Raw genomic sequence first — 11,726 nt, forward strand, 5'->3', positions numbered from 1 at the left:
AAGGCCAGCGCCCAGCAGGCCACGCCCCCCTCCACAGGACCATCCTGCCCCGGCCCCTCTCTCAAGTCCCTGCACTCCTGAGGTCCTCACGCCCACCTGCCCCCTGGTGTCTTGGCAGCCCTCCTTCCCGCCAGCCATTCCTGACACACCCACTTCCAGGATGTGGGAGGGCCTCACACATGCTCACGCTGGCACCTCGCCAGCACTGGTGGCATTGGTGCGGGTTGTTACAGGGAGGAAGTTGTTTCTGGATGGCGGCCAGCAGGCAGCTGAACTCGCTGGAGCTGGGAAAGGGTTTGTTCCAGAGGCGGTGCTGGCCCAGAGGGATGGGAACCCTGCTCTGCTCTTAGATGCTGCTCCAAGCTGAAGTCTTCCCATCTGGCTCTGCCTCCGCATGGGCAGAGGGTCTCCGCCCTTCCTCTCTAGACCTGGGGTCTTGGCCCAGTGCTCCCAGGCAGAGCTGGAATCAGCTGGGCCTGGGTCCATCCCTTTTATCATCCTAATCGGCTCAGGGAGCAGGCAGGGTTCTCTGGATCTTGGGGCTTGGTTCTGCTGACAATCTAAGAGTTTTTTAATCTGCAACATGGGGTCCCTCCTGCTTCATTAGCCCAGCTGACCCCAGGAGACCTCGTCAGTAACAAAGGGAAGGGCCAAGTGGAATGGTTCTTCCCCGGTGTGTGCAGGGGGCAGGGCAGCCTCTCCTGGGTGCTTAGGGCAGAGAGGGGGCTCTGAGTTCCTCTGGTACAGCCCCACACCAGACCCAAGTCCAGACAGGGTAAGTGGCTTGCTCCGGATCACACAGCTCCAGGTGGGCCATGGACCAGAGCTGAGGGCTCCTGCCTCCGACGCAGCAGCCTGTCCCTGTACCCGACATTGGTGACAGGAGCTCCCTGTTTTCGTCCAGCTCCAGAATGCTGTCCTGCAAGGCCATGGCCTTTCTGCCGGTGGTGCATGCAGCCACCATGCTGGCTTCCCAGACGGAAGCCTACATTCCCATCTTCACCTACGGCGAAGTCCAGAGGATGCAGGTAAGATATTCCCAGGCTGCCCGCCTCCCCAGTGTGGCCGAGTTGACCCACAGCCCTGCTCAGCACTGAAGTCACATTAGTTTCCCTGAGGCATAAGTGTCCCTTCAGTAAACCCACGTTTAATCAGCTATGCCAGGGACACTGAGGCGAATATGAAAAACCAGGACCCCAGATAACCCCAGACCCCAGCCGTACCCCCGGCCACTTCCACTCTTTGACTAGTGCCACAAAGGTATCAGTGGCTCCCACGGGTGACATCTTTTCCCACCCCTGCCCATCCTTCAGGGGAAGTTTTCAATTAACAAGCCAATAAATATTTGTGGAGCATCTCCGCAGCACAAAGGGCACCCCGGGTGAGAGGCCAGACATGCAAGGAAATCTCAGAACCTCCCGTCTTCAGGGAGCTGGCTCGGGAGCCAAGACACAAACATATGAAAGATTCACTAATAACAGCAAACAAAAGGGAGATGTCACAAGGCAGGATGTAATTAATTGTCCAGTAAGTAATGCTGCTGGTACGCGCTGAGTTCAGGGCAGGAGAAAACATGGTGGGCTGGTGCGGAAGAGGGGAACCTGAGCTGAGGGCCTCGAGAGAGAAGGATGGAGGACAGGTGGGCGCAAATGTCCGAGCGGGAAAGAAGGTGTCTTTCCGGGGAGTGGTGGCCAAAGCCTCCTTCTCTTTAGAGCCCAGAAGAAAACAGGGCAGGCTTAATGGAACTCAGGCAGCAGAGCCTAAGGAAAACTGGGCTGCTGGACCTGCCTCCCTGGACCTTTTACTTTACACATCAAGGAGTTCTGAGTGTCTCGCCACCTTTGTTTCTCTCTTTCTTTTTTTGGCCGCACTACACGGCTTGTTGGATTTTAGGTCCCCAACCAGGGATCGAACCCGGGCCCTCAGCAGTGAGAGTGCAGAGTCCTAACCACTGGACCACCAGGGAATTCCCTGTTTCTCTTTAAATGGGATGAAGTCATGGACGTTCATGTCCCACGTGTCTGAGACCAAGGCTCCAACGGGGATCCATGACTGAGTCAGTTCTCTGGGAGGTCACGTGGCCCTGAGGCACAGCCTCTGTAGCAACGCGCTCTGTCCCAGGGTAGGTTTCCACACACCCAGTGAACAGCATCCTTTACAGAGGCCAGGCTGGACCCAGCTCCCCTTCTTCAGGGGTGGACGTGCAAAGTGATGGAGGAGATACAGAGGATCCCCTCAACCTACCTTCGTCCACCACTTGGCTCCCTCTGCAGGAAAGATGACCAGCTGTTCCAGAATCACCATGTCCCCGGGCAGGCCCAGAGCTGAACCCCCAGAGTGTCCTCAGAGGAACCAAAGGAATGGGGGTGTATCTGATCTCAGTGCTCAGGGACCTAGCAAGCAGGATGCCCGGCAAGATGTGGGGCTGGACAGAAAGAATCAAACTCAGCGTTACACGAGCTGGCAAAGTGGCAACCAAAGGACGCGTGGCGTTAATTTGCTCTGTGGTTTTCCTCCTCATCATTGCCAGGCACTGGCATTTTTATGAAGAAGCTGAAAACTCCTTCCTCCATAATTCATCTCCCTGTCTTGCCTCATAAATCACCTCCCAGGGGCTCCAGTTTCGGGGCCACCCCACGGCGCCCTCACCATCTTTTTTATAGGCTCTTTGCTAAGAAAAACACATTTTCACACTTAATACGCAGGAAGGGCGGCCATTATTTTCAGCATTTTAACTTAATTAACAGTAACAACCTGGGTGTAATGTTTGAACTACAAAGGAACGGATTCCTCTTCTGGTTGACTTGTTGCCGGGCAAATCGAGGGCCATTGTCAAGCCGCTGGGTGTCTGAGACACCCTGTGAGAGGTGCTGGGGAAAGGGGTTCTTTCGGCCTGAGCGGGAGCTCAGGCCACTTAGCACTCTGGGTAGAGACTCCAAGGGGCCGTATGGATGGTTGAGGGAGAGTGAGTTTTGTACAGTTTTGTGCTCAACCCCTAGGAAAAGGAGCGGTACGAAGGGCAAAAGAAATCCCTGAGTGTACAGCAGCGGTCCGAAGAGGTGGGCCCTCTGGACTCCGCAGAACCCTCGGAGGAAGAAGTAAAGGAAGTTACCAAGGCGAGCAGACAGGGGGGCAATGCAGAGAAACCCAGTAGGGGGATGGTCCCCAGCCACCACAGAATGTTCTGTGAACCAGACACTGAGGCAACAAGCTCTATCCTAGGAGGGAGAAGCAGATACCGAAGATGAGACAATAAACCATTTTAGGCACCAAATAAGGAGGCAGAGCAGAGAGTGACGGTGCGGCTGGGGACACTGCTTTGGCTGGGGGAGCGGAGGGAAGGCCTCTCAGAGGAGGTGACATTTGATGTGAAACCTGAAGCATCAGGAGGAGCCACCCATGCAAAGAGCTGAGAAGGAACATCCCAGAGGAAGGAGCAGGGAGTGCTCGGCTCAGGAAGCCCCTGGTGGGTCGGAGGCCCTCGAGGCCCAGCGGGTGCTGAGAGACGGCACGAGGCCAGCAGGGCCTGGTGGGCCAGGCAAGATACCTGGGAGGCTATTGGGGGTTCAGAGCAGGGAGGTCATCTGCTCCGACTCAGAAAGAACGGAGGCGTCAGGAGTGGAGGCAGGATGCCGGTCAGAAGGCAGCTGTGGTCCTCAGGGAGAGACGACGGGGGTGCCGTTTCCTGCCCTAGACTGGAGCCGGGAGACAGCTACTGCGTCAGGACCCAGGGTCCAGGGCCTTGAGCGCCCAGTGAGGATGCACAGATTGTCAGGGCTGGAGAGAGCCTTGAGTTTGTCTAGTAGGACTCTTCAATTTCACAGACTCATTTATTCAGACGGAGAACACTTACTAAGCCTCCGTTACGTGCAAGGCACGCTTCTGGGCACTGGGGATAGAGTGACAAAACAGATAAATCCTCTGCCCTCATGGAGCTCACACTCCCGGGGAGAACAGAAACAAGGTACTGGAAGCATCAGCAACAGACTGCAAGCAGGGTAAATAAGCAAACTTTACAGTAGGTCACGTTGGGATAGGTGATGTGGAGGAAAATAAAACAGGGAAAGGAGATGGGGTGGGTGGTAATTTTAAATAGGGTGATCAGAGCAGGTGTCATGAGTAGATTGGTGTTTGTGCAAAGACCTGAAGAGAGGGAGGGAGTGAACCATAAGGGTATCTGAGGGAAGAGCTTTCCAGGCAGAAGAAACAGCCAGTGCAAAGGCCCTGAGGCAGGAGTGGGCCCAGAGGAGAGGGGGAGAGGGAGGAAGGGAGAGGAGAGGGCGAAGGAAAGAGAGAGAGAGAGAGAGAGAGAGCGCTTCAGCCCAGGGTGGTCATGGGGGAAGCAGAGCAAAGTGGTCAGATTCTGGAAATATTTTGGAGGTACAAGCCCACAGGATTTGCTGAAAGAATGGATATAGGATGTGAAAAAAGAGAAAAGTAAAAACTGACTTCAAGGTTTTTGGCTGGAACACCTAGAAGGAAGGATTTGCCACTCACTGAGCCGGTGAAGCCTGTGGTTGGCTCAGGTTGGCAGGAAGAAGATCAGGAGGTCAGACTGGACCTGTGAACTGTGAGATGCCTGTTGGGCACCCAGGTGGAGATGTTGCACCGGCAGGTAGATATGCAAGTCTGGACTTTAGGAAAAGTTGGGGCTGGAGACATAAATGTGGGAGTCATCAGCGATTATATAAAATTTCAGGCCAGGACAAGGCAAGATCCTTGGTGGGGCGGGGCGGGTGGATGGAGAAAGAAGAAGTCCCAGGACTGAGTGTGGAACACTTTCCTGTAAAGGGGTCTGGAAGGGGGTGGGGCAGACTGGCAGACTGATATCTAGAGAGAGTGGGGGCCTTGCCAAGGTCACGCAGTGGTCAAGGCAGAACAGAGCTGGACTCCACACCTCCTGCCTCCCAGTGAACACTGGCCAGTGATCTTTGCACCCCCTTGGGTCCCCACAGCATGCTGTCCACAGACAGTGAGGTCACACATGTGGCACAGAGAGTGACCTCGGTGCTGTCACTGCAGCGGAGGAAGGGGGGGCACTCTTTTTCTTCCTGAATGCTCCCTGGGCTCTAGAGGAGGGAGCCGGGAGTGAGTCCTCCGCCTGGCAAAGGGGGAGCTCGCTCAGAACTGCCCTCAAAATGCACCTGAGACAGAGTTTATGGCACTGACCCTGAGGTTCCCACAGTACAGGTTATATCCGATGTAACATCTCAGGAGGCTTGGGGTGGGTACCTCTTGTCCCCTCTCCTTATCCTTAGAACCATGACATGCAGGCCAGGAGGTCCTTTCTGGGTCATCCAGTCCAACCTCTTCATTTTAAAAGTAAGGAAACCATTTCCACAGCAAGGGAACAGCACAGGCAGGGCTGGAACTGCCAGCCTGCAGAGCCGCCCCAAACGTTGTCCTTCAGGCCTCCTGAGTCCATTTCCCACCCCCGGTGTGTCAGGTGGGAGGTGGGGGAGCAGGCCTGGGACTCCTCCATCGTGGGTCTCTGGAGAGTTAGGGGGTCTTGGCTTGTGCGGCAAGACCATTGAACCAGGAAGCTCTGCGGGGGGGAGATCGGTTGGAGCCCCTTGCTCTGCCCCAACAACCTCTCTTGGTGGAGAGCCTCCAGACAGCTCCTCCATGGTCTTACATGTGTCCCGAAGGTGCTAGAGAAAGCGTAGCCTGGGGGTCCCGGGAACGGACCCTGGAGCCAGGCCCTCTGGGTGTACTTCTCCCTCTGCTATTTAGTACCTGTGTGGCCTTGAGCAAGTTCCCTGACCTCTTTGTCCTCAGTTGCCTCATCTGCAAAATGGGGATATTAATCCCCGTTAGTGTCTCTACATCATAGGGTCATTGAGAGGCTTAACCTACGGAAAGCATTTAGAGTGACACCTGGCACCTGGTACACTCCCACGTGTTAGCTATTATCATTCAGGAGAAGGGGAGGGGACTTTCCTCCTCTGATCCCAGCTTCCCCCACCGGGGTGAGGCTGGTTGATCCTCCTCCCTCCCTGCTGGTCTCAGCAACTTCCAGGATCCAGCCCCCAGGTGAGAACTGGGGAGAGGGGCCAGAGTTCCCAGAGGACCCCAGAGGATCTGGAAGAGTGGCACGGCTCCCCCGCGGTCCCTCCAACCACCTGTAGGGCACCCAGGGGTCAACGGTGCACTCTGCCTTCTGTTAACTCTGCCTTATTTCACAGCTGACTGCTCCCGTGGAAATTGGCATGAGGATGAACTCCAGGCAGCTGGAAAAGGACCGGGCCACCCTGAAAGGTCTGATGCCTGAGGCGCTGCTGTCCAGCCAGAACGGTAAGTGGAGCCAGGGCGCCTCTGGGTTCATATTCCTGCAGCGTAGCCAAGCAGGATTTGGGGGCTGTGCTTTGTTTTTATGCTTTGCTCTTGAGAACCTGAAGCTGCCTTCTACCGCAAGCTCCCACACCCCACCCCATCTCCGGGGGGAGCCTAATCACAGATTTGGGGGCGAGGCCGCGGGCCTCCGATGGCTGCTGGTGGTTGGGGAGGCCCAATTCCCCAGCCAGGGGCGTCTCCAGGCCCTGCCTCCAGGGCTCAGACCCCTTTCCCTAAAGCCTTTCTGGCAGAGGACCTCAAATGGCCAGCAACCCCGACCCCTCCCCCTGCACAGATCTGTTCCTTCCCTCCCCAAAGGCCACTGAGGCTGGTTGGTGACTCTAATGGAAACCCTGGCATAGTATGCCACAAAAGCCTGCATTTTTTTCCCCCCATCCATTCTGCAAATCAAAGTCCTGAGCCCCATTTGGCCTTCCCCGGGTCAAGGTCGGCCTGAGTTACTTGTGCAAAACTAGGTCCTATGTGACAAACAGCCACCAATTTCTTCTCCTAGTCCCCAGGAGGAGAAGAGAAAGGCCAGGGGAAAACGTTTGGGGCGGAGGAACTGAGAGGTTAACTTACTAGCCCCAGGCTATGGAGAAAGCTAGAGGGAGAGTCTGGCCAGACCTCCCCTCGTTCCTCAGACCTGCAGGCAGGTTTAGAAGGCGGTTTCACAGATGGACCTGATGACACTTCTGAGCTGCAAATTTCCTTTGCTTTTCTCCAGCAGCCAAGTGACAGGTCACCTGCGGGAGAAGCTGGATGGAACTCGGATCCCCCCACCCCCCATCCAGAGAGGCCCCGGGAGCCCATCTGCACGGCCCATCTGCTGGGCTTGGAAGGAAAACACCGTCTCCCAAGCAAATCCCCCTCCAGCAAATAAATCATGAAATATACAGAAATGACTCTTTTATTTAATATTTTAATTTCCAAAGGTCAGAGTCAGGTCATGCCATAAAGAGGGAAATAATAAAGCTCAGAGAGAGTTTGGCCATAAATGGTGCATATATTAGCAACGCATGTGCCTTTTGTAAGTTCTGTGTGCAAATATTAATTGAGACCCACGGAATCGGAAGATTTGCGCCGGCCCTTCCGTTCTAGGTAAGGAAACTGAGTCCCGGAGAGACGGCATCTTTTGCCCATGTTCTGAGTCAGTGGCAGAGCAAGCACAGTAACTCAGGCCTCTTGAATCCTCGTCCATTTTCTGTTTACTGACTCGAGGTCTAATGGACCAGAGCGTTTTAAGGCCTCTGCGCTCAACCCCTTGCTGGGTAACTTCCAGCTAGCCCTTTAACCTCAATGAGCCTTTGCAAAAGCAAGGTGGTAATATCTGCCTTGAGACCTGGGGACGGAGGCACCAGCAAAAAGCACATTACTATTATTATTATCACCTTGTGACTACATGCTCCAGCATCTATGGCAAAATTACACAGCCAACCCATTTTATTTCTGCCTTCTAAACAAAACTGGATGGGAAATTTCATTCTAATTTAATTTTACGCTAATGAATGCTCATTTATTTATAAACTGGGGCCATATAGGAACCCAAGCTCCATTCATAGGTTACCAGCAATTAGACAACAGTGCCCATTCCATATCTCCACCCGCCTCAGCCACTTCAAGGGCTTAGCCATGGATAACAGTCAGAACAAGATGACTCCAGCCCTTAAAAAGGACCCTCGCTTGGGGTGCTCTGAATGCCCCTCGAGGAAGCTTACACGGGACCCAGAGCCTGCACACAGCACGTTCACACAGTTTCCAGTGCACGTACTGATCAACCCAAGCACAGCTGCCGGATCCCGGGAGATGCTGCCCAGACACCCGCTAATAAACGGGGAGAGAGGGCTGCAGCAGGGCACATGAAGGGAGGAAAAGCCACAGGAATCTAGGTATAAAGCACGCGATTGGAGGAACTGGATCCAGAACTCCTCCTCGCCCTTCTAATTTCCACCAAGTTCCTCCGTTATCAGTAACGCTCTCCAAGAAGCAAAAACGTAAAATGTTCACTGTCTCTTTCCTTGTGGAAAACACAGATTTCGCGTCTTTTCCTCGCCCTCTGCTGAGATCTGCCCCTACAGTGAGACCACCTTCCCCCACCCCCAGCAGGGGGCACCCATTTCTGGGGCGGGGTGTGGGGGTCCCAGCATTCTCTGGGGAATTTTCCCAAAGCTCCTGAGGGTTGAAATGGGTGCTATGGAGGGAAATGAGACACCTAGGAGATTTCACCCCGGATGGTCTGCATCTTTTTCAATGGGAATTGCTTCAGCAAGCAGAGCACCTAGGAAGCGTGAGGATGCTGTCTTCCGCAGAACAGGCCAGTTCAAAGCTCAGCGCTGCAGCCGACTTGTCCCCCACCCTCACCCGGTGGCCTCTGAAGTGCTTCCCAGTAATGAGCCACGACGGGGACCCAGCCACCACCTGCTTCTTTATGCACAGCGCCCTGGCCGCCTGTTTAGATATGCCGGCCCCTTTCTTCTCTCATTTTCCTCCTCCTCCTGCCACTGGTTCGATTTCTCATCATCGGCTCAAATAATTCTTTTTCTCCAATGAGCGCCTCCATTTCCAGGACAGCGGACTCGACTGCTTACAGGACATGCACAGCCCTGGAAGAAATTAAAACTGGGTCAGGGGCGGGGGGTAGCTTGGGGAGGTTCTGAACTGAGCCAAGGAGAAAATGACCATGTTTTCACAAAACAGAAGTAAAGAGAGACACACTCTTGATTAAAGCTAGAGGATGCCTAGACCAGGACCCAGCCAGCATCAGAGACAGGGAAAGTGCCCAGAGGAACCAGTAGGGCGAGGACGCAGCTTCTCAACATCTGGCTGAGATTTATCCAGCAAAATCTACGAGTCTCTCCAGATACCTGGCAATTACAGAGAGTTACAGATTACCCGTTTTCATCTGGAATGTACTTTTACACTTAGGACCACAGGTAATTATAGGGCGACCTGAGCCTAGTTTCACAAGATGGAGATGATGAGGTATTTTCTTGGTAACCACGTCGGCGTGATTTTAAAATTACTGAGCTACGTGGACTTGCCATGAAATTGAATACTTAAAAGCAAAGAGTAATTGCCTGATATCTGTACTCTATAATTTAGTGTAATCTAATCATGGACAAAGCCCAAAAGAAAATGTTCTGAAAGCATTACGTTTTTCTTCATACACAATTCATTATTGACATTGGGGAATGTATTCCATGCCTCTAAAGGAACTCTTACCCACAGATTTCAAGGTGTGAAAGTGGCCAAAAGAGTGAGAGTTTTGTTTAATTTTCAGCTGCTGATGAAAAGCAGGTAACCTAACTGCTCATTAAACCCATTCTGACACTTTTCTGTGACTCTGTTTGCCCCTTCATTGACCTAGAGAGATAGGTCAGGGTACTGAGATGAGGCAGCAAGATGCTGGGCAGAGCTGGGGCCGTTCCAGTCCAAATCTGAGCCCAAAATTGCACCTACATCGTCCCCCTTTCCAACCATACTCTCCCAGTGCCCCCACCACGGTGTGACGCCACCCATGCGATGGTTCGAAGGAAGCCCAGAATAGCCAAGAGGGATGCACGAGGCCAGGGACAAGGTGGATCAAGGGCAAGTCCATGGTCTGGAGCATCTTTAAAGGACCTGATAAATGTGTGCAGGGCTTTTCGCAGGAAGAGAATGAGAAAGGAACCCACTAAAAGATTTATGGCTGTTATTATTATAAGGCTCTGCCGAGGCAGAGCGAGGTCAGCAGGACAGCAGGCAGCCTGGCAGCCCCTTGGGAACCCAGAGCATCCTCCAAGCGGCCCCTCATCTCTACTAAATGTGTGGATGTGGTTACGCAGTAGATTTAGATATTGGAGCTTGTTTTCCCTCTTCTGACTTTAAGAAATCAGGAAGACCAACCGCAGCCTGAGGTGCTCACCTTAAAAAAAAAACCACAACAAAGTGATGAGAAAGGAGGGCACACAGGACAGCCGTTGACTTTGCAATATTGCCCTCTTCTTGGAAATGTGTGTTCCCATACTCGACAGGCCCAGCGGCAGAACTAGAAGACACACAGAAAGGCAGATCTGAGAAGGCCCAAAGGGGCCTCGTGGGCAGCTCCCAACACAACACAGGCAGTGGTGGCAAAGAAGCACTAAGATGGAGCCCTTCGGAGGGGAAGACCTAAGGGTCAGTGTCAGAAGTGTGGGGACGGTCACGTGGATAAAAGCTGATGGGCAACAAACTGACTTCACTGAAGCTGGTAAAAGTGCTTTGAGGGTGGAGAATGTTGAAGGAGGACCCTGAAGGGTTATCAATCCAGGGAAGCGGTGGACTGGATCGGGGAGTTGAGGAGGAAAATGTAGAGGCCCGAGACATGGGAGGAATGATTGACTCATGAGGTTTTATTCTTTATTCTTTTTTTTAATGATGTTTTTTTCTTCTCTTTTTTTAAAATTTTCCTTTTTTCTAATTTTCTTATTTTTAATTTTTAAAAGTTTTTGGCTGCGGCGCGGCATGAGGAATCTTAGTTGCCTGATCAGGGATCAAACCCGCACCCCCTGCAGTGGAAGCGTGGAATCTTAACCACTGGACGGCCAGGGAGGTCCCTCATGAGGTTTTTTCTGACTGAATTTTCCAAACAGATTGTGAGGCTTCTTCTTGGAGGGATGGGGAAGGGAAGCATGATTGGCAAATATGCTGTAAGTGGTGGCACATTACCCCAAAGGCCTGCTAGACCCAGCGAGGCAGAGATGGAGCGCTGGGGGATGGGGGGAGGGAGGGCACTGCTGCAAACATGATGGGTTCGAGGCTGAAGGGAAGACAACAGGGTTCGGGTGGGGCTGGGGGAGGGCTGGGGGTCATTTGGCCCTGGGTGTATGTAGCAGCAGCCGGGACCCCAAACACAAGGAAAGCTGACAAAGCCCACACGGGGGACCACCCCAGGGGTGGCCCCATTTGGGTATTTTTTTTAAATCGCCCCTAGATCCACTGTGTGGAAATAGACTGTAACTCTGCGAAATGCTGTAACATTAACTTTGTTTAAGCATCAGTTTCAAGCCCTCTTAGAATACACGGGGCCAGTATTGATGCTGAAAGGCTCATTCTTTATATATTGAACTGCACAGCTGCAAGGAGAAGCACAAATGTTACCAACTCATTTGTCATGCAAACAGTGCTTCAGAAAGAAAGAAAATACTATTATGTGGTACATGTGTTAGGCAATCACTATATCAAATTCATGGTATTCCGTGCAAACACAGGCAGAGGAAAGGAAAACAACACTTGGTGAGAGAAATCGCACCACATGGGAGCAGTTAAGTCGGGGGAGATGGCGAGGCTAACTCGGAAGCCTGACCAAGCGGAGGTTGTCATTTCCCCCGCAATGTGGCCAGTGATAAATTCTCCGTGATAGAGCAAGTGGCACA

The 11,726-nt window shown here is 53.0% G+C and overlaps 1 protein-coding gene across 1 annotated transcript; it reads left to right on the forward strand.

Moving 5' to 3' along the window:
* Positions 1–911: 911 nt before the first annotated feature.
* On the forward strand, positions 912–6,659 carry MLN (motilin; the record flags this gene model as incomplete). Its single annotated transcript, XM_082663495.1, has 4 exons — positions 912–1,028; positions 3,000–3,116; positions 6,186–6,294; positions 6,652–6,659. The coding sequence occupies 4 exons, from the start codon at positions 912–914 to the stop codon at positions 6,657–6,659; spliced, it is 351 nt and encodes a 116-aa protein (XP_082519621.1).
* Positions 6,660–11,726: the final 5,067 nt, after the last annotated feature.

The sequence above is a fragment of the Grampus griseus genome (genome assembly GCF_964374135.1).
Source record: "Grampus griseus genome assembly, chromosome: 10".
Taxonomy (NCBI): domain Eukaryota; kingdom Metazoa; phylum Chordata; class Mammalia; order Artiodactyla; family Delphinidae; genus Grampus; species Grampus griseus.